This window comes from Ambystoma mexicanum, chromosome 7q, assembly GCF_040938575.1.
Source record: "Ambystoma mexicanum isolate Mex_15411 chromosome 7q, UKY_AmexF1_1, whole genome shotgun sequence".
Lineage (NCBI taxonomy): Eukaryota > Metazoa > Chordata > Amphibia > Caudata > Ambystomatidae > Ambystoma > Ambystoma mexicanum.
The window spans coordinates 1,047,514,614-1,047,537,708 of NC_090941.1; the positions used below are offsets into that span (position 1 = coordinate 1,047,514,614).

Sequence of the window (23,095 nt, forward strand, 5' to 3'; positions counted from 1 at the left end):
GCATCTGGAGATGCTTGGTGTGAAAATAGTATTGAGTCTCTGTTTGATTATGTGTAGTGTGGCTAGTTCAAGGTCTAGAATATTGGCGTCAGTTATGTTGGAGCAGCAGAAAGGGGAACATGTGCTAGTAAGTCGGTCAGTTTGTTGGTGTATCTGGCGTGGCTCTTTGTTTGCCGCCTGACAGTATCTAGCCAGGTTCTTGTTTGTGGTTCTTTGGCTCATTTCGTCTCCTCTCTAGTTGTTTGTTTGTGGTATTGTCGCTAGTGTCCCTTCGAGGTCGTCATTGTCTGCTGAATAGCCAGGTTTTGAGCAGTTCCCTGAAGATGATGTGGTCTTCTGTGGTTCTGATTTCTTTGGGCATGTTGTTCCAGGTGTTAGCAATTAGAAGTGAGAACGCTGTTCTGCAAAATTGTGTTTTTTCGTAGTGTTTTGCCTCTTATTTGTATGTCATTACTGGATCTTAGTGTCATGAATGGCCGGTTTCAACCCTTCTGGACCACATGGTCCATAATGCACCGTGGTATTAACTCCGCCACTATCCAAGATGGCCACCGAGTCGGAACTGTTGCGGTCTAGTCTTTGTGTGCTCTCGCCAGTTTCCTAGAATTTCAGCACGCCCCCTAGGCTCCGCGCGTCTCAACTCTACCCCTACGAGTTACAAGACGTGTTCGAGTTCGCTCTCTCTGTGCTTCGTGCTCTCTTATTCCTTGCTCCTGGAACCCCCGCCCCTTTTTCTATTTCTTACCTTCGTTATCCTTCTTCCTGGATCCTAGTACCTGTTCCTGGATTTCGAACGCTACCGGCTTGGCAGCCGGCTTCCACGCTGGAACCCGAGGACTCGTGTTCCGGTTTATACAAGTCACGGTCGGTGAAGAAGAAAGAAGCCTCATCTCGGAAGGAGAAAAAGGTGAGGAAAAAGGGAGCTTCTGACAGATTGAGACACCCAGACCTTAATACGGAAACAGATATGGAAGCGGCAGTCCAAGACCTCATGAGAGGCATGCAAGAATTAACCACCGAGGTTCAAAATCTTCAAGCCGAAAATGCAGCCTTAAAACAGTTAGTTCTATCCCGGGATTCAGCAATCAAGGAAAGCGTCATGGTAGGAGGTGTTGTGGACAAGTATGATGGATCTTCCAGGTCCCTACATTCCTTCCTTGATGCGTGCTTAGTGCACTTCACTTTCAAACCCTACTATTTTTCAACGCCACGAGCAAAGGTTGGGTTCATGATATCCCATTCAACGGGAAATGCATTAACCTGGGCTACTCCCTTGGTTAATACTGGAGATCAGCTCTTGGACAATTATGAAGGATTTGTGGATGCCCTAAAAGACATTTTCAATCGACCAGAGCTTGTTTATAGTGCTCAAGAAAGACTTCTTGAGTTTAAGCGAGGAAGTCAAGATATGCTCTCTTATGTGACTCACTTCAAGCAATTAGCCAAAGAAGCAGATTGGTCACAAGAGGCCAGTTTCACCCTCTTCAGAAGGGGTTTAAATGATGAGGTCAAAGACGAGTTAGCAAGAGTGGCACGTCCAGGAACCTTCCAGGCCCTTATGGATCTTTCCTTGCAGATTGATTTTAGGATTCAGGAGAGAAAGGCTGAGAAGAAAAAGGTGAAAACATTTCCAAAGGCAATCAGTGAATACCCAACTACCAAAGAGACCATTGTTCCACTCACCCCGGATCCAGAACCCATGCAACTAGGTGCATTTAGGGGACCTATTTCTCCACAAGAAAGACTTTGCAGAATTGATACAGGCCTCTGTATGTACTGTGCCTCAGACAAACATCTGGTGAGAGAATGTCCCATAGCACCACCCCGGCGTTCGGGAAACGCCAGCTCACGATCCTAAACGGAGCACAGCTTCGGGAGAAAGAGGCCTGCTCCGCATCCATTCCCTCCTTGACTACTCCTGGATAGAACACCTTAGTGCTTCTACAAGTTGTACTGACGAATTCAGAGAATGAATCTTTTCCCATCCTGGCACTCGTGGACTGTGGTGCCATGGGGATTTTCATAAATCATGAATGGGCCGTTGCTCATAAAATTCCGAGAAAACTCAAAGATATGATACAACCAGTGGAAGGAATCGACGGTAGATCTTTGTCTTCAGGTCCCATCACTCACCAAACAAATGAACTACAACTGTCAATAAACAACCACCAGGAAAAGATACGATTTGACATCATAAGAGCTGCTCACTATCCCATGGTGTTAGGCATGCCCTGGATATAGAAACACAACCCTTATATCAATTGGACAGCAGGTTACTTGTTTCTTGGCTCAGAATTTTGTATGTCCCACTGTCTATGTCAGGGCACATCTAGGATCTCGATAGTGAACCCGAACCATCTTCCTTATGTGTGTCCAACATTATTCAAGTGCCGGAATCTTACCAGACCTACTCAGACGTGTTTTCAACAGACATTGTTCAAGCTCTTCCGCCCCACAGACCCGAGGATTGTACTATTGAAACAGATTCTTCCGCTGTGATTCCATTTGGGAGAATGTTTATACTTTCTGAGCCTGAGAAGAAGGCCTTACGAGAGTACTTGGATACCAAGTTGGCAAATGGAACCATCAGGACTTCAAAGTCTCCCGCTGGTGCATCCTTGTTTTTTGTTCCCCAGAAAAACACTAAAGAGTTACGACCCAACACTAAAGAGTTATGACCCTGTTTGGATTACCGTGGATTAAATCAATGTACCCTCAAGGACTGCTATCCATTACCACTCATATCAGATATCCTGGAGGCTGTTCGAGGAGCTGTTATCTTTACCAAACTCGACCTTAGGGGTGCCTACCATCTCATTCGAATCAAGGAAGGTGATGAATGGAAGACAGCCTTTAGAACACCTTTTGGCCACTTTGAATATTTGGTCATGCCCTTCGGTCTTGCCAACGCTCCTGCGGTTTTTCAACGTTTCATGGACAGAGTGTTCTCGGATATGTTGTTCCTTTTCGTTATCGTGTACCTGGATGACATATTGATTTATTCCAAAGATCCGCAGATTCATCAAGAGCATGTTAAGGCAGTTCTACAGCGTTTACAAGAAAACAAACTCCTGGCCAAGCCTGAGAAATGTCTATTCCATGCTCAAACCGTTCATTACCTTGGGTTCATGCTCAGCCCTAACGGAATTGGAATGGACCCGGGTAAGATTGATTCCATACTTTCCTGGCCGGCACCTACCACTGTGACGCAGATACAATCCTTCCTGGGACTTGGCAATTTTTACAGAAAATTCATTCCTACATTTTCTGAAATTGTTCATCCCATCGTGGCACTTTCAAAGAAGGATACACCGTTTAACTGGTCTACGGAACAAGATAAGGTCTTCCAACAGTGAAAGAGGAAATTCACTGAAGCTCCAATCCTAGCCCAACCTGACATTGATCGAATCTTCCTGGTGGAAACCAATGCTTCTGATTATGCTATCGGGGCAGTCCTAAAACAAGAATTTGAGGACAAGATGGAATATCCAATTGCCTATCTATCCCGTACCTTGACTCCTAGTGAGTGCCATTATTCTGCCTAGAGAAGGAGCTGTTACCCATCCGACAAGCATTCACTGACTGGCGTCATTTACTCCTGGGAGCCAAATATCCTGTGCAAGTTCGAACAGATCATCGAAACTTACAAGTATTACAATCCCTGGAGTGCAGAAACAGCCGCCAGGCCCGTTGGGCTTTCTTTTTTGCACAATACCAATTCCAAATCAACCATCTTCCTGGAATCAATAACATCGTCGCTGACACCTTGTCCAGACGTCCGGACTATGAATCTGATGAAGTCAGGGCATTTCCCAAGATGTTTCCAAAAACAGTGTTTGTGGCTCAAGCAAACTTTCTCCTGGAAAACATTCATGCTCATACCCCTTCCTCAGACCTCTGGAAGAAATACATCCAGGATAATCGTTGGAACCTAAATGTAAAGGATGGTTATCCCTTCAAAGACCAACGACTGGCCATTCCTACACAAAATTTGAGAGATAAGATCATGAACCTCTGTCATGACACCTTCCATTCAGGACATCGAGGCATTACTACTACCCTACGTCTCGTACAGAGACAGTTCTGGTGGCCAAGAATGAATACTGACATAAAAACCTATATTCAATCCTGTGCTGTGTGTAACCAAAACAAACACGATAATAGAAAACCTGCCGGTCTTCTTCATCAACCTACATTACCAACACGTCCTTGGGAGATCATTGCTACAGATTTTATAGTGGAATTACCACCATCCCGGGGTTATACGACCATAATGGTAACTATTGATTTGTTTACCCATACAGCTCATTTCACTCCACTGTTCAAATTTCCCTCTTCACTTGAACTTGCCGGCATATTTATTGAACACATTTTTAGGCTCCATGGATTACCGTCCAAGATCATCTCTTTCAGAGGTCCTCAGTACATATCCCAATTCTGGAAACAACTCTGCCAGATACTAGGCATTCAGCGGGCATTGTCTTCAGGATATCATCCCCAGACCAAAGGGATCACAGAAAGGACAAATCAGACTTTGGAACAATATTTCCGCTGTTAGCCAGCAGGGTCCAGGATGATTGGTCTCAATTGATTCCTGTAGCCGAATTCGCCTATAACAACTATGATCATTCAGCCATCAAGACAAGCCCATTCTTTTGCAGCCAAGGATTCCATCCTGCGGTTTTACCATCCATTTCGCTGCATCCTACCCCGGTACCTGCAGTTGACTCCTGGATTGAAAAGTTGGTGAATGTGCACAAGGATGCTAAGGAACATTTGGAAAAGGCCAGGATAGCTGTTAAACGATATGCAGATGCCAAGCGGAGACCTAGCCCTTCTTATTCAATAGGGGACGGGGTCTGGCTATCCCCGAGGCTCCTTCCTCGACATCTACGGCCTAACAAACTGGCCCCTAGGTATTATGGACCCTTCACTATCAAAGAAATCATTAACCCAGTGGCATATCGACTTCAGCTCCCAGATTCCTGGAAAAGAATTCATCCGGTCTTTCACACCTCCTTACTAAAACCATATGTACAATCCACGCAGACAGTTCAAAGACCTAATCCTGTGCTCGTCAATGATCAGGTCGAGTTCGAAGTCTCCAGGATATGTGATTCCAGATATAGACGTAGACAGTTTCAATACTTGGTTGAGTGGAAGGGTTACCCCACCCAGTGAACGTACTTGGGAACCAGTTTCTAACATGAATGCTCCTCACTTACTGCAAAGGTTTCATCGAATACATCTGGGCAAACCCGGTGGGTCCGGGCTCAGGAGGAGGCATGCTGTCATGAATGGCCGGTTTCGACCCTTCTGGACCACATGGTTCATAATGCACTGCAGTATTAACTCTGCCACTATCCAAGATGGCCACCGAGTCGGAACTGTTGCGGTCTAGTCTTTGTGTGCTCTCGCCAGTTTCCTAGAAATTCAGCACGCCCCCGTGGCTCCGCGCGTCTCAACTCTACCCCTACGAGTTACAAGACGTGTTCGCGTTCGCTCTCTCTGTGCTTCGTGCTATCTTATTCCTTGCTCCTGGAACCCCCCCCTTTTTCTATTTCTTACCTTCGTTATCCTCCTTCCTGAATCCTAGTACCTGTTCCTGGATTTCGAACGCTACCGGCTTGGCAGCCGGCTTCCACTCTGGAACCCGAGGACTCGCGTTCCGGCTTATACAAGTCACGGTCGGTGAAGAAGAAAGAAGCCTCATCTCGGAAGGAGAAAAAGGGAGCTTCTGACACTTCGTTCTCTTCCTGGGCTATACCGGCTAATCTTGACTTGGTGGAATTCTGCTCCTTGTCTGTGCAGGCTTTGTGGGCAATGCAGAGTGCTTTGAATTTGATGCGCTTTTTTTTGCTAGTAACCAGTGTAGGTTTTTCAGTGCTGGAGTGATGTGGTCTCTTCTGTTTAGTCTTAATTGTATCCTGGCTGCTGTGGTTAGCACCGTTTGGAGTTTCTTGCTAAGTCTTTCCGGCATTCCTAGGTAGAGGCTGTTTGCATAGTCAATTCTTGTGAGTATCGGGGATATGATTGTGAGGGTTCTGTGGGGGAAGGTGAGATAGGGGAGTATTCCTCTGAGCAGTCGTAGAAGGAATAAGCTTTTTTTGCGATTGCTTTGACTTGTGGTTCCAGTGATAGTCTGTTGTCCATGAGTATTCCTAGGTTCTTTACTACATCGGCAGTCTCTGGTTGCGTTCCCATGCCTTTCAGCCATTCCAGTTGTGGATTCCCTCCATCCAATCCTACGAGTGAGAGCATTATTTCCGTTTTTGCCGGGTTCAGTTTAAGGTTGTTTGTTGTCATTCATCTGAAGATGTCTGTGAGGCAGTTGTTGAGGCTGTTATTTTGTTCCTGGGTTCTGTTTGTTTTTACAATCAGTTGTGTGTCGTCTGCGTAGTTGTAGGCGGTAAGTCCGTGGATTCGGGTGATTTTCATCAGTGGGCACATGTAGATGTTGAAAAGAAGAGGGGAGAGGCTGGATCCCTGCCTGCAGGATTCAGCGGGATATATTTTTGGTGTTTGAGGTGAAAGTGGCAGGTAGGTTCTTTCGGTTCGGTTTGTAAGGAATGAGGTAAGCTACTTTAATGTGGATTCCTGTATGTCACATTCATCAATCTTTTTATTAGTGTTGCATTGCTGATTGTGTCAAACGCTGCTGATATGTCCAATAGTATGAGGGCCGATTGGGCATCGATTTCTTTTATTTTCAGGTCGTCCCTTATCGGTAGAAGTGCTGATTCTGTTCCTCTCATTGGTCTGAAGCTAACATGTGACCTTTCCAGTATTCCGTTTGTTTCAACGTATTTAAGAAGGATTTTGTACACCTGGTTTTCCAGGATCTTTGCTGGGTAAGGGAGGTTGGATATCATTTTTGGAGTTGCTTGGGTCTTCTGCACTTTCTGATTCCTTTTTTATCAGTGGTTTCATATATGCTGATTTGAAGGAGGACGGTACTATTCCTCTTTTGAGTGATAGATTCATTAGGTTCCAGAAGTGTGCCGCCGGTGTTCTGTTAAGGGTTCCTTTGAATATGCCAGGTGGGCAGGGGTCCATTGGAGATCCTGCAAGGTTGGTGTCCTTGATGAGTGTGGCGAAGATTTTTTCTGTGATTGGTTCTAGTCATGTGTGTTTTGCTGTAACTTGCGTTTCGCCCGGTGTCTGTGGTGCGGCAGTCGTGGTTGTGTTTGTCTGGGTGAGGTTGATGGTCTGCTGTATTGTGTATTTTTTTGTTCTCCAGTGGTTGGTGATGTTGTCACAGAGTTCCTTTGGAATTCTCGTAGGACTTTTTTAAATCTCTTTGCTGATTTTGAAGAGTTCTTTCTGTTGATTATTTGCCGATTTTATTCTTGTGGCGTAATAGAACTTTTTTGCTTTGAGGACTTTTGATTTGTATAGTTTAAGTTGTCTTTGGTATTTAATTTTGTCTCGTTGGGTGTATTGTTCTCTCCATTTTTTCCATTTTGCAGTAGTTTCTTTTAGTTCTTTCACTTCTACTATGAACAATTTTACTACCAGTTTTTTGTGTGTTGCTTTGAATGTTTTAGCTGGTGCCCGTTGGTCAAGGGTCATGGTGAGCCAATTGATGAGTGTCTACTGCTGTGTCTATGGTTGTTTCAGTGAGTTCTGTTTCACTTGGGAAGGTTGAGTATAGACGGTTTGTTAGGGCCTCTCGGTCTAGGTTCTTCCAGTTTCTTTTTTTGCTGGTATGGAGTAGCTCTTTTCCGGTCAGTCGGTAGGTGGGTTTGGGATGTGATTTAGAATGGTGTTGAGTAGTGGTCGCTCCATACCTTTGGTGTAGGTGGTGCAGATGTGCATAGTCCTGCGTCCAGCATCGTGGGTGGATCCAATTACTATTTGCTTGAAATGCAAAGTTTCCAGGAGTGTGCAGAGTGAGTTTTCTGTGGACTCGTTTTCTTTTTCGACCCATTTATAGTTGTCTGCTATTGCTTTGTTTGGGATGGTTTTGTAGTTATCTGATAATCAGGTTTCTGTGATGAACGCAGTGGTGGTTCTTGTCCTCTTGGAGGGCCATCATCTGTATCCTTATTTGGACGATGGGCTGGTGAGGGCGGGGTCACCCAAAGGCGTGGTATACTCCTGCCAGAGATTGGCAGATCTCCTTCATCAGCAGGGTTTCTCTCTCAACCAGAGGATGTAACAGTTGTGCCCCTCTCAGGAACTGGTCTTCTGACGGAGGACAGCAATGCAGAAGCGGTCCAGTTGAGCCACCTAGGGTACAACACCTACGAGTGGGAGTTGCACACCGACTCCTTGTTGCCCTTGTTCCAGCTTCGGGGCTTCACAGACCTGGATTTATTCACATCCGTTCTGAATTCCAAGTGCCCTCTGTTTGCTTCATGGGCAGGACAGGGTCGGGGGTCTCTGGAATATGCCTTCCAGATCAGTTGGCATGGTCATAGGTGTTATGCGTTCCCGCCCACCCCTCTGCTCCAATGTACCCTGCGCAAGTTTTGGGCTTTGGTGGGTTGCAGCCTCATCCTGATAGCCCCCACAGGCCTTCGAGACCCTAGTTTTCGGATCTGCTGCAGTTGGGCTCACACGGTGCTGTCCACCTTCCGATCTCCAGCAGGGGATTCCTGACGCAGCAGGGCAGGGTGGTGGAACATCCAGACCCGGCCAAGTTCGCGCTGGCAGCCTGGTTCCTGACCAGCTGAGGCTTCATCATGCTCAATTTTCGGATAACAACTGGGACATCATTCAGTAGGCCAGGAGGCCCTCGACTCGGTCCCAGTATAAGAGGAAATGGACTAGGTTCTGCTGTTGGGCTCGTGACAACGGTCTGAGCCCTGTCACCTGTCCTCTGGGTGACATACTGGCTTTTACAGCACACCTGGCTCATTCTGGAGTTCAGGTGGATACATGCCGCACTTATCTGGCGGCTATTGGGGCTTACAAGAATTCCACCAAGCATGTGTTTTTTGCAGCCAACCCGGTGGTTAAGGCCCACCTTAAGGGGTTGTCTAGGCTTTTTCTGCCAGTGCAAAGGCCGCACCCGGTCTGGGATCTCAATGTGGTTCTTGCAGCTTTGCAACGCAAGCCATTGGAGTCTGGTCTCTGTGGACATCTGCTTGGTGATACTAAAGACAGTTTTACTGGTGGCTCTCACCTCTGCACGCAGGGTTAGTGAGCTGCAGACGTTGTCTTGTGCAAGCCCTTCACCATGTTTCACAACGACAGGGTCATCTTGCACACTCACCCGAACATCTTGCCCAAGGTGGTATATTCATTTCACCTAAATCAAGACATCTGCCGTAGTCAGAGGCACAGAGGGCCCTGCATTCCTTGGACCTCAAGAGGGTCCTCAAGTTTGACCTCTCTTGGACGAAATCCTTCAGGAAGTCTGAGGCATTGTTTGTGACATTTGGGTGCTCCTCGCCTGGCTCCCAGGCTTCCAAGGCTTCCATCACCCGTTGGATGATTCAGGCCATCTCGGAGGTGTGCAGCCATTGGCAAATCTGTTCCTGAGGGGTTTCATGCCCATATGGTCAGAGCGAAGGCCATGGTGTTTCCGAGACATGCTTCTTGGGATGTCATCAGCAACGTGGCTACTTGGGCCACTCCATCGGCCTTCTGTAGGCACTACTCACTGGACACCAGCTCCTTGCATGATGCAGAATTTGGTCAGGTGGTTCTGCAGAACCATTTTGTTTCATCCTAGATATGAGGACAGATATCACCGCTCCAACCTATGTTCTTGTTTGGTGGAATCCCCCACAAGGATGGAAGAAAGGGCACGGGACGTATGATTAATTAAAGTAACTCACTGTAGTGACTAGAGTACTCATAGTCCATAGTCCCCTCTCCTACATATGTCCCACCCGCCTCCCCCCCACTAGTATGCCATGGTTAATATGTAATAAGAGTAGCCAGGTATTTAAGCGTCTGATGTGACTGAGCTGAGGTGCTGGAGGGCGGGCCTCGGCGGGGAGTTCCCACACTGATGCCGCGCCCCAGCACGCTAAAGTAAATTTAAAGGGGAAGCTCAATTTTTCACTGCCAAAGTTTCCGGTACTGTTGTCATGTTGGGGACGCCCACAAGGATGGTGGAAAGGGGACTATTGACTATGAGTACTCTAGTCACTATGGTGAGTAACTTAAATTGATAATTCCAGAAACTTAATTTCCCACAGAAGTTGACGAATGTATACCATCTCAACAGTATGAAGCTTACATGCTTTAGCCGTACATGTACGGGTACGGCACTTCAAGCTTATACACTTCAGCTCTACACATACGGCACTGTAGATCGGGACACCAATAATTTTGCTGTGCAATCGCCACGCTCCAACTCAAAGTAGCTGGAATAGATTTACGGGATTCATGTTTATCTCATCATCAGCTTTGTGTCTTGCTCCAGATTTGGAAACCAAACCAATTTGTTCACACTTGCTCCTACAGGAAAGACTAGCAATATTGTCAATATTGTCTACAAAGAAGCATCGGTTTAGATCATTAAGATAAATTCCAAGTAGGACTGAAGTAGGAATTACTGTGTGAAGCACGGATACACCTGCTAGTATATGATAAAAGGTGTGAAATAATCTGAAGATATTGCATTTTTTTGTTGCATTGTGGGTCTGGCATGGTGTCATAAGGGAATGTCCTCTTTTGTCTAACGTTTAACAAAAAATAAGACATATTCAGATTCAACCACTATATTGCAGTTGAATGCGCAGCATGCAACCATATAACGTGTACCAAGCTGCACAAGTGTTGCTGCAGGAAAGTAACTTTTTCCTTACAGAATGATACTCTTTTCTTCACCATCTGTGCTGTTTTCCTCCCTTCACAGAAATGGGTTCTCTCAGAAATCTCCTCCGTTCTTAACATATCTGAAGAATATCCTTCGAAAATATCCTGATGGAGGGCAGATTTTGAAGGTATTTTTTTTGTTATTTCTGATTATAGTGCATACTAAACAAGAATTGAACAATTAATTTGAGGTTGTTGCAACCCTTGTGGTGTATCACAATCATAGAAATATATAAAAATAAATATTTACTGTTGTTTTGCTCCTTTTTTATTAATGAATTCATGACACCAGACCTCACCGTTCATGAAGTTACGTCCCCAAGAACGCATCATACAAACCCACAAACCAACACAACTTTGTTTTATATATATAGCAATGTATATATATGCATATATGATATGATACGATATTTTATTTGTATCGCGCCCGTACGCAAGGGTTTCAGAGCCCAATGAGGCAACGGAGGGGAAACATGGGAGGACAAAACAATGATCTTACTAGGCCCATTGACATTGAGAACATTTTTTTTTAAAATGTATTTTTATTTTTACAATAACAATACAAACACTTTATCATTTCCAAGGAAATTGAGTATTAATAATAACTCCCCCAATCCCTCCCTCCCAATTGGACCAAGACCATAAAGGTATGCTGCAGTCAATATGCAACGGGGTTTATTGTGGGCTGACCGGGTCCCCCCCGGACGAGCCGTCCTCATTTGCACAGAACAGGGTCACTGTGTGGGCCACCCACTGTAATAGATCTTCTGAGGTGTCCATGTTTTGCTGCCGCTGTGCCAGTTCCCAAGCCCCTGTTTCGGCTGTGGACCATCTCCATAGATCCTCCCACCACAACGCAATGTTGCAATGTTGCGGGCCCTGGGGCTTTTCCAGGCCATAGCAATACGTCTTTTTGCCAGAATGTACATCAGGTCCTTAAGTCTATTTAGAGGCCTGTTCTTCTTACTTTTCGGGTATGAGCCCAAGATTCAAGCTTTGGGCGATTGCACGTCCAATGTGATGTCAGCGTCGGCTGCCTTTGCTTGGATTTGAGACCAGAAGGCTTGTATTGCCGGGCACCCCCAGAACATGTGGGACATTCCAGCGGAGGATACGTGGCATTTGGGGCACGTCATGGCGCCCGTACTGTTGAATTTGGAGATAATGTCCGGAGTGAGGTATGTCCTGTGAATGATGTAAAATTGAATGAGCTGGAAGCAAGCGTTTCTATATACTTTTTTTGTGGTAGCGTGTTATAACCTCCCATTCTTTGTTTTCTAACAGCACGCCTAGCTCAAGTTCCCATTTTGCTCTGCTCTTAAGCTCGTGTTGCGAGGCACAACTGAGCAGGGTCTCGTAGAGCCTCGAGGTTTCATGACCTCCCTCTGCTGCGCACAGCAAGTTCTCTATGATCTCATGCCCGGTGCTGAGGGTTTCCATCTCTGGCCATCGTTTCGTGAGTCTGTTTACCACCGCACCATGTAGGAGGAATTGACCAGGTGGTATTCCCGTGGTCTCCTGTAGTTCGAAGAACGGGAGGGTGCCCTGATCATTCACTAGGTCACCCAGGGTAGCGATGCCGAAGGGTTTCCATACATTCTGGATCACTTTCTGGCCCTCAGGTCTGCCTGACATGATTGCAGCTATCGGGATCTGCGGGGGAAAAAGGGTCGGCCAGATCCGGAGTTTTGCAGGCCCGCCTCCAAATCCGGGTGCCCAGGCGGATTAGATATGAGTCTTGTTGCTTTGCGTCCGGCTCGGACCAGAGTAGGTCTCTAAGCAGCTTCTGGGAGTTTGTGGGCTGTAGCAGGCGAGTGTCCGTAGTGGCGTCGTCGGCCATCCATTGGATCACATGTTTCAGTTGGCCTGCTACATAGTAGAGTTCCAAGTTAGGAATTTTAAGGCCTCCTCTGTCATATGGTCTTTGCGTTGCGTCAAGGGTGACTCTGTGGCCCTCATTACAAGTCAGGCGTTAAGGGTTTAATGGCGCCGTCGGCGCCGTTAACCCTTAACGCCTGATTCACACTTTAACGCCTGCTTTTGCAGGCGTTAAAGTCCAAGGCACTAAGCGACCTTGGTGCTAATTACGGCACCGTAATTTACGCCTTCCCCATCCCCATTATGCTCTATGGGGCAAAAATGGGAATGGGGAAGGGCAAATGGTGAATGGGGAATTACCGCCCCACTCACCTTGGAATGGGGCGGTAATTCCGCCATCCAGCATGGACCATGGTGCTAATAGCACCATGGTCCACCGCCTGACTTGTAATGAGGGCCAGTGTCTTCCTTCGTGCCATAGAAATTTCCTGCAGAGTTTGTTTAGCTCCCTGAAGAAGCCCTGCGGGAAATAGTACGGGACATTGGTGAAGAAGTATAGTAGCCTTGGCAGTGCTACCATTTTAAGAAGCCCTGCTCTGCTGGCCACCGAAAGAGGTAACTTACTCCAAAAGTCCATTGATTTGACTAAGCCATCTTTTGCCCTTTCAGTGTTCAGCGCGTGTTCCGTCCTGGGGTCACGGTGGATCTTAATTCCCAGGTATTTAAAGGAGGTGGGTTCCCATTTAAGAGCTAGTGAGGGTAAATGTTCCATTTTATTCGTGCTTAGGGCGGCTAGGGGATACAGAAAAGACTTATCGTGGTTGATTTGGATCCCCGTCCATCTATGAAACCCCTCTAGTGTCTCCAGAATGTAGGGAAGTGTGTGTTCCGGGTCCTTTAAGTAGAGAAGCATGTCATCCGCATACATAGAGACTAGGTGGGTCACTCCATTTATTGTTATGCCCCCATCTCCATATTCCTGCCTAAGATATGCAGCCACCGGTTCAATAGCTAGGATGTAAAGTAATGGGGATAGGGGGCATCCCTGCCGGGTCCCTCTGGAGAGGTTCCATTTGTCAGAGAAGGTATAATTGGTTTTCACTCTGGCTGTGGGGTCCGTGTGTGTGAGTTCGACCCAATTTAGGAAGGCTGGCCCTATCCCCATCTTGGCCAGGGTGGCATGGAGCCATTTCCACTGGACTGAATCAAAAGCTTTGGAGGCGTCCAGGGACGCCACCGCGCATTTTCCGGGTTCGCCACCCGTGCTGTATATGACGTGGTGCAGTTTGTGAAGGTTTTCTGTAATGGAGCGGCCCTGCACATACCCTGTCTGGTCATGGTAGATTAAGTGCAGGACGGCTACCTGTAGCCTCCTTGCCAAAAGAGCCGTTAGTATCTTATAATCCACGTTTAGCATGGGCAAGGGCCTGTACGAGCCACATTCTGAGCTGTCTTTATCAGGTTTTAGCAGGGGGATGATAATAGCCTCACGCATGGTGTCTGGGAGGCGGCCCACCTTGTATGCCTTGTTGTATACCTGGGATACTAATGGGGCTAGTATGTCCTCGTAAGTCTTATAAAACTCAACAGGAAGTCTGTCAGACCCTGGTGTTTTCTCAGAGGGTAGTGTTGTGATTGTGGCCTTGACCTCGTCTGGAGTAATGGGGCCGTCCAGAGTCTCGGTCATGTGTTGATCTAGGCGTGGCAGCCGGATGATGTCGAGGACATCTTCAATGGCGGTGTCTGTGGGTGGTGCGGAGTCAGAGTATAGGGCCTGGTAGAACTCTTTGAACGCTATGTTTATCCCAGCTTGTGTGTGGGTGTTCAGGCCGTCTATGTTCCGGATTGGACAGGTGGGTGCTCTGTTGATTTCTCGCTTGTATAACCACGCGAGCAGTTTCCTGGGTTTGTTGGCTAGGGCATGGTTCCTTTCGATGTGTTTCGCGTAGCTTAGCTTCCCCAGTGTTTTATGCAAGCTTGTTTAAGTTCTATTATTTTATGCCTGTGGGCCGGGTCTGGGGATAGCGTTGATTGAAGGTCTTTCAATTCTGTTTAGGTGCGTGCTAGCAGGGCCATGGTGAGTCTTTGGGCTCCACCGGCAGCAGCTATCATTTCTCCCCTTATCACTACCTTATATGCCTCCCATGCTGTACGTATATGTTGAACGCTGTCTTTGTTGGTTTGCCAGTAGTCTGCCGTGCCTTGTCTGATTTGCTCATTAAAGGCTTTATCTAAAAACGCCTCGCATCTGAGTTTCCAAGTAGGGACGGGGGGGCCTAGGGGCTGTTAGTGTCCATGTGGAAATCAGGGGGGAGTGGTCTGACAGCACTCTAGCCAAGTACTGTGTGTCATCGAACAGGGCAATGTGTTCCCCGCTAACAAATAGGCAATCAATTCTAGTGTGGACATTGTGTGGGGGCGAGTAGAAGGAATAGGCTCTGATTTCGGGGTTCTGTTCTCTCCATAGGTCTTTCAGGGCAAATTGATGCGTGAGGCTGTTCAGTATTTTGGCGGGTGGGGAGGGTCAGACATGCTTGCTGTCTGATCTGTCTATGCGAGGATCCAGGGTACAATTGTGGTCACCTCCCCATATCATTATGCCCCCTTTACATGGGTTCAGGCGAGTGTACAATGAGCGAAAGAAGACGGTGGCATCATGGTTAGGGGCGTAGGTGCTAATTAGGCAGAGGTCTCTACCTTCAATGGTGCCTTGAACCAGGGCCATTCTGCCTTCATTATCTGTTTTGGTGTGGGTCAGGGTAATAGGAATGGAAGGGGCGATCCATATCAGGACTCCTCTTGCGTACGTGGAGTACGCTGAACCTATTAGGGTTCCTCTCCAGACTTTGGCCAGCGCTGCTAGGTTGGTTGCGTTTAGGTGTGTCTCTTGTAGCAGTGCGACCCCTACTTTGTGGCGTTTCATGAAGGCGTGGATGCGGTGCTGTTTGACATAGGCTGTTTAAGCCTCTGACATTCCAGGACATGATTCTGATTGTGTCAGCCATGGTCTGCGTGTGGTTGTGAGTCTGTGGGCGGTCCGGGGCCGAGGTCCCATGTGGGCCCGGTCAGGCCCATAATGATACTGCAGCATATGGTCTTGGTCTGTTCCGTGTGCAACGTTAACTGGGTTCCCGTCTTGGGGTTCCCTTCCCAATATACAGTAACTTTGAACTTTCCCCTAAACATAACACGTCTAGCGAGGTTTGCCCCGTTCTGACTTTCCTGTTTCCGCTCCATGGAATTAGGTCTCTTGGTGCCCTACGGGCGGGTGAACTACCCAAACTGTTCCTGAGGGTAGGAGTAGCTTCTACTTCTGGTGGTTCAGCTCTGAAGCATGTAGCTCCGGTTGCCTCTGGGTTGCCGCGTTGCATAGTGTAGAGCAGAGTATCAGGTTAGTGCTGCCTGGGGGCGGTGTGAGTGGGCACCCATGTTGCTGATGGCTATGGTTTGTGCTGTTTCGGTTCTAGATCGGGGACCTGCTCCCTGTCCATCCATTCGTTGGCTTCAGCGGGCGTGTCGAATAGGAGGGCTTTGTTGTTATGAAGGACCTTCAATCTAGCCGGGTATAGTAGCATGTAACGCAGGCCGGCGTTTTTCAGTCTGGCTTTGGTGTGATTGAAATGGGCCCTGCTTCTTTGGACCTGTAGGGTGTAGTCGGGATAAATGGCGATCTTTGCAGAGTCTCATTGTATGGAGCCGCCCATCCATGAGAAGGCTAAAATTGTCTCTGTGTCCTTATAATTGAGGACCTTGGCTATGATAGGTCTGGGCGGGTTTCCCGGGGGCGGTCGTCTGGCAAGGGATCGGTGGGCTCTCTATGGCGAAGCCTTGTGATAGTTTCCCTGCTCCGATTTCATGTATGAGAAGGTCTTCAACGTAATGTGTGGGGTTGTTGCCTTCGATTCCCTCGGGCAGGCCGATAATTCTGATGTTATTTCTGCGGGCCCGGCCTTCAGCCTCATCGGCTCTGTCCTCCAGGTTCTTCACTCGCTGGGCCAGGATGTCTACCTCCTTTAGAAGTTGCGTTTTTGATTCGGTGTTGTTTCGCACTTGGGTCTCAAGTGCGTCCGTTCTACTGGCAATGGAGTGCACATCCTGCCTCAGAAGGTTCAAGTCAATGGCCACTGCGTCTATTTTGTTCTCCATAGTTTTTTTGGAGTGTCATGATAGCCTCCAAGAGTTGCGAATTCGCCGGTTCGGGTGTCTCCTCGTTTGAGGCCTCTCCGATGGCGGGGCTGGCGTCCGGTCTGAGCGCCCCAGAGGCCGCGAAGGTCTCCATGGTGGTTTGCCACGTGCGCCCTTGACAGACATAGCTTCTGGAGCAGGGTAGCCCGCCAGGTATTACGTGGGCGTTTGGCGGCGGCGGGGGCAGCCCGCTCTGTGGTGGTGCTGTGACGGAGTTGGAGTGGACCAGGGGGCGCCCGGGCAGGTAAACTCCTGTGTTGTGTAGGCCCAGCGGGGCGGGTCACTCTGGTCCAGGCTCCGGTGTTGGTCACACCAGTGCGCTAGAGTTGGAGGGATAGCGCACTGTTACAGGGTTCCAGCCTTGCTGTAGACTTATTGAGCTGTGTGCTTGTCTCTAAGTAGCAAAGTGTCCCTACACCGTTAAGCCCAGGGTGCGAGGAGGAAACTCGGTTGAAATGGGTCCATTTGGCAGGGCCTTGAGGGGGTGTTGCCTCTTGTGTGCTGCGTAGGGGCTGCTGTGGTCGCCGGGCCCTACACTTCTGGTCGCTCCTGCCTGGTCTCAGGCCTCAGCGTGGGTGAAGGAGCGGTGTTGGCCGGGGGTCCACGGGCCCCTGGGCTGACACGGCGGGTTGCTTATGGTTCCGGGTGCCCACTGTGGAGGCTCCTGCGGGAGCCCCGAGCCTCGTGGTGCTGCGAGGGGGTCTCGGGGGTCAAGGCCCCGAGGCAATACGCTGGATTAATGGTGACCCCCCGAGCCCCCACCCCCGACTCCTTACCGCCTGGTTGCTGGCTGTCCCTCCTGCTCCTCCATGTCTTCCAGTGGGGTCTGGGCCACCCCGAAGCTCGATACTCCAGCCGAGGCCGGCCCCGGCAGCCTCGGCAGTCCGCTGCTGGACTCGTGGGGCCGCCGCGCGCAGCCCAGTGCCGCCGCGGCCCCCGGCCAGCGAGCAAGCGCGTCTGTTGACTAACGCTCCACGAGGGCAGCGCCGCTCGATTGTCCTGTTGGTGGAGTGATGGGCGCGGGGCCCGGTGGCGCCTCTCGTCTTCATGCCCCCCGGTCTCCCGGGGGGGCTCGCTGGACCCCCCACCCAGACCGCAGCCCTGGTAGGGGGAGCCTCGCCGCACCTTCAAGATGAGCCGAGACGGCTCCGGGCCACCCTCACTTTGCTCTTGGCTTATATTACGCGGGCACTGTACTTCGTTGCCGCCTTCCGTCCGCGGCCGTTCTCGGCCCTCTTACCTTCGCCGGCTCGAGGGCCCCAGGGCGCAGGTCCCGGCCTCTGTCTGCCTGGGTTATTCTTGCAGCCGTGATCACGAAGCCCCCGACTCCCTCAGCTGTGGCAGGGTGCTCCAGGTCTCAGCTGTCCCGCGCCGTCACAGTGTAGTGCGCAGGCAGTTATGAGGAGACGGGTCTCGCGGTGGTCGCCATTTTCCGGACACAATGTTTTTCTTGTCCTCGTTGTGGTGGTCGAGCTGGTGGACAAAGCTGCTCCAAACTTCAACATCGAGTGCCCCAGGCAGTCATTGTCGATTGAGGAGAATTTCATTTGTTTTGGTGTTTAAGGGCTAAAGTTAGCGGCGGATCATTAGGCTTATCAAACGGAGCTGCTGGAAACACGGCTTTCCTACATGGCAGTTAGCCACGCCCCCCGACATTGAGAACAATTAAGTGCAGGGGAGAGGGAAGGGGAAAAGTGCGAGGGGAGGAGGGAGTGGAAAGTGCTGAACAAGTGAGAGAACAACAAAAGGTAGTGCGGCCAGCAGGTGGTAAGTGCGAGAATAAGGTATAGCCAGCAGATGTCTGATAAGTGCTGTAAGGGGAATGTAGGGTTGTAGAAACAGACCCAAGTGCAGGGTTTCCCAAGACGCGATGCGGGTGTGTGGCTGGGAGGGCAGGGATCTGGGCCCGAAATAAGAGGGTAACCAGGTGCCCGGTGCCAAAGCAGACAGATTAGCAGGGGAGAGGAAGCGCGAAGGCAGAAGCAAAGGCAGAGGAAGGTCTTGAGGTGCTTCCAGAACCAGAGATTGTTCTCAAGTTTCAGAGAGGCAGCGAGGCTGTTCCAGAGGGAGGTCACAGCTCAGGAAAGGGATCTACCACCAACTCGTTGCTTGTAGAAGCGACTGACCCTGAGGGAGTTGGAGGTTAAGGAGCAAAGAGCTTGAGTAGGAATGTATTTACTGAGAGAGTTGAAGGTATTGCGGAATCAGGCCCCAGAAAGCTTGTGGGCAATGGAAAAGGTCTTGGATTTAATCCTTGCAGCCACTGGGAGCCAATGAAGAGATTTCAGGGCTGGAGAGATACGATCCCAGGGCTTCAGGCCAAGGACAAGTCTCGGGGTCCTGTTGTGGTGACCTGCAGAGGTCGGCGATTGGTTGCAGGCAGATTTAGAAAGCGGCTGTTGCAATAGTCCAGCCTAGAGAGAACCAGAGCTCTGGAGACAGTGAGCTTCTGGGGAAAGGAGAGGAAAGGAAGAATACCTCTAAGGAGGTGCAATTGGTAGTTAGATTTTTTTGAGACGTCAGAAATGTGAGGAGAAAAGAAAAGCGTGGAGTCAAAGATGACCTGAGGTTTTTAGCCACGCTAGCGGGGGCAGGGAGAGGGCCAAGGGAGGCCAGCCAGGGAGTTACAGGAAAGGAAGGTGCAGGTGTGCCGATGAGGAGGATTTCTGCCTTACTGGCATTAAGGCAGAGGTCGTTGGTGGCGCACCCCTCCTGGATTGCATACAGACAGCTGGAGATGAGAGAGGGAGAGGAGGTGGCAGAGGGGAGTCTGAAAACAAGTTGGGTGTCATCCGCATAGCATTGAAAGTTTGAGCAGTGAGCAGCAATGCAGCGGGCGAGCAGTGCCAGGTATTGGTTGAAGAGCCAGGGAGAGAGGTTAGACCCCTGAGGGACACCACAGGTAGAAAGTGAGATAGAGGAAAGGAAGGACCCAAGTTGGACTTGGGAGGGTCGTTTGGAGAGGAAGGAGGTCAGCAAAGCCAGGGCTTGATCAGTGATACACAGGTTATCGCAGAGGTGCTTGAGCAGGTTGACATGGTTGACCATGTCAAAGGCAGAAGAAAGATCAAGTAGGATATATATATTTCCACTCTCCAAAGCGTGCAGAGAAATAATCCCTTTCACACTAATTGAGATACACAAAGAGCCCAGGCACTCGTAGATGAGTGAAAAGTACAGTTTATTAGTAGTGAAGAATAAATTACAAACCATAAAAGATTGACAAATACGTGCACTTGTGTACAGGCGCGATATAAAAGCCATATCATATCACTATCAATACATATGCACTTTGCTATTTGTCCTTCTTATGTGTTAGAAGAAGGCTAGCCTTTGCTCAATTTTGAAGCTTTGATTTGTATCCTATTTCGGAACAGTGGACACCTATTGTCTAATGTTATTTATCCATTATTTACAGAAATTATGTTTGTATTACATGTATTTGTTGCACTTACACTTCTTATACCTATAGCAATACTGCATTTGCACTTTATAGGTTGCTCTCGTCACTGGACCAATTTTGCATACTTGTGCACTTAGGTCTTTAATCATACATATCTTTATTTCAGATTTCGGAAAATAGATGCATTGGCACTTTCTGAAAGGTGACATTAATACTTGCATGCACTTTTGTATAACCCATATCAGGTTATAATGCATTTGCACTTTATAGAATGATTTATTTATTTACTAACCGCGCCACATGCCCATGGGCCTCCGATCACGGACACACAACAGACAGAACAGAGCCTTACAGGAAAACAGTAGATCTAAGAGCCGGTAGACAAAAGAGAGAGATCCAGACTAATTAATCAGGTGGTGAGTTAAAAAGAAGTGTCTTCAACTTTTTTTTTTAATCTACCATTGTCGGGATAGCTCTAAGGCTATATGGGAGCAGATTCCAGGCAGCTGGACTCTGAACATTAAAGCTGCGCCCACCAGCCTTAACAAGTTTAAATCTGGGCTGTGCAAGTCTGGGTTGGTTCTGTGACCTGAGAGTACGGGACGGAGCATATGGCCGAAGACGGACCGTGATATATTTAGGAGCAAGATTGAGAAGGCATTTATGGGTCAGGGTAAGGATTTTATGTGTTATTCTAAGCTTCACAGTCAACCAATGCAGTTCCTGCCTGGACGCAGTAATGTGAGCTTGTCTTGACAGACCAAGGACAGCGAGCAGCCACTCAAAAGGCTGTTGCAGTAGTCCAGACAGGAATTAATGAGGACAGTGGCAAGTGTTGCTGCATTTTCGTGCTTCAGAAACGGTTGAATGTTGCATAACAATTTGTTAATCAGGCCACAGGAGGATCTGGTCTGGGCGACATGCTGATTCATAGTGAACTCAGCATCTAAAACAACACACAGGGTCTTGACCTTCTTTGCCACGGGAATCGTGGTGCCAAGGATGAATAAGCTCTTGTATTCGGGCGAGAGAGATTTCAGTTTAGAGCTAGAGACGACAATCAGGAGTTTTGTCTTCTTGGTATTCAGTGCAAGGGAATTTGAAGCCATCCAGGCATGGGTTGAGGCATAACTAGAGTTGAGGTTGTCCAAGTCGTCGTAGTAGGAGCCAGAGACATTTATGACGACCTGGGTGTCATCTGCATAATTTGCATACTGGACACCCAGGCTGTCAAGAAGTCGCAGAAAGGAAATAATATAAATGTTGAACATTGAGGGGGAGAGACATGACCCCTGCGGGGCACTACATGTACTCTGGGTAGGCTTAGAGAAGACCTCACCAACGCTCACTCTGGCATTCTGGGGCCCTAGAAAAGAAGAGATCCATTGAGTTGCCTCAGGAAAATATCCAGCTGCAGTGCGGAGTCTATCCTCTAACAGTACATGATCAACAAGATCAAAAGCAGAGGACAGATCCAGCAGGATCAATACTGCTGGTTTCCCAAGATCAATACTATGTAGAAGGTTTGCCTTAAGGTCAAGCATGGCAGTTTCAGTGAACCCCATTCTGAACTCCGACTGGTGTGCCAGGGGAATGTAATTCCCCTCGACAAATTTCTGAAATTGGGTATAGGCCACTTTATCCAAAATCTTTAAAAGAAAGGGAACGTTTGTAATAGGATGGTACTTATCCACAGCGAAGGGATCGCGATTCTCCTTTTTTAAAAGAGGGGTGACCCAGGCCTTTTTCAGAAACTATAGGACTGACCCCTCAGCAAAGACCCCTCCGATTAGGAGAGCTCTTATTGCTCAAGCGTTGTTTACGCATCAGACTTAATCCAGAATACATGTGTATACATTATGTTGTCCATAAATATGGTTTGATTTAAGAGGAGGTTTCTTATTGCCTTAGCATACTCGACTACCATGGGTGCTCTACTATTAAATCATGCATGAGCTTTCTATCTGCTTGCAATTTTAGGAAGTGGATTTACACATTACAATATTGTTTTCTTATATTGGTTGCATGCAACTATTAGTACCTTTCATTAGGGCCTTTGTGCTGCTGCCTAACCAGTTGCTTACATCATCCATGCGAGGTATGCCCGGAATGCGAGGATATTTTATCTCGCACCGGCAAACTACTGATAGAAATCGCACTAGCGAACTGTAGCTTCTTTAGTCCTTCACAATACCAGGCTCATTTTTTGTCAATCCGTTCAGATTTTATCACATTATATAATACATTGGGTATCAGTAGAAACTGCAGATCACATACACCACTCCAAGATGAACTCCACTGAATTTGTTAACGTCTCCATGACCATAAGTCTGGCTTCATAGCAGCCAGAGACACAGAAACTGCTCTCCTGAACACCTGTGAAGATCTGCTCTCTAACCTCGACTCCAACTCTCCCTCTGTCCTCATCCTCCTTGGCCTTTCCTCTCTTTTCGACACAGTCAATCATGCCACCCTGATCAACAGAGTGTGAACCTGGGCATCATGGATCAGGCCCTGGCGTGGTTTACCGCCTTCCTCCTGGAACGTCCCTTACAGGTCCAACTTGGGTCCTTTCTCTACCACCTCTCTCTCCACATGTGGTGTCCCCCTGGGCTCTATCCTCACCCCCTGGCTCTTCAATGTCTATCTGGCCCCTTTGGCCCACCTGATCTGCACCTTCTCTTCTAACTTTCAGTGTTATGCGGATGACACTCGGCTCTCTTTCATGCTTCCCTCAGCCACCTCTACCCCCTCGCTCATTCCTGACTGTCTATCCGCTATTCAGGATTGGCGCGCCTCCAACGATCTTTGCCTTAATGCCAGTAAGACATCCCGACCTTGCCAGAAAGGCCCAGTTCCAGCTGCACCTCCTCAGAGGTATTCTACCTTTTCTCACTTTCCCTCAGAAGCTTA

At 48.5% G+C, this 23,095-nt stretch overlaps 1 protein-coding gene across 2 annotated transcripts in view; it reads left to right on the forward strand.

The window, feature by feature from the left end:
• Nucleotides 1-23,095, forward strand: part of LOC138528595 (sacsin-like) — a 472,485-nt gene that overhangs the window by 121,918 nt on the left and 327,472 nt on the right. The window contains exon 3 of one of the 2 annotated variants that reach the window (XM_069640375.1): nt 10,817-10,904. In XM_069640375.1, the coding sequence (XP_069496476.1) occupies nt 10,817-10,904 (88 nt within the window). Of the gene's footprint in view, nt 1-10,814; nt 10,905-23,095 lie in introns of those variants that run through there. The other variant, XM_069640376.1, reaches the window with a different exon arrangement.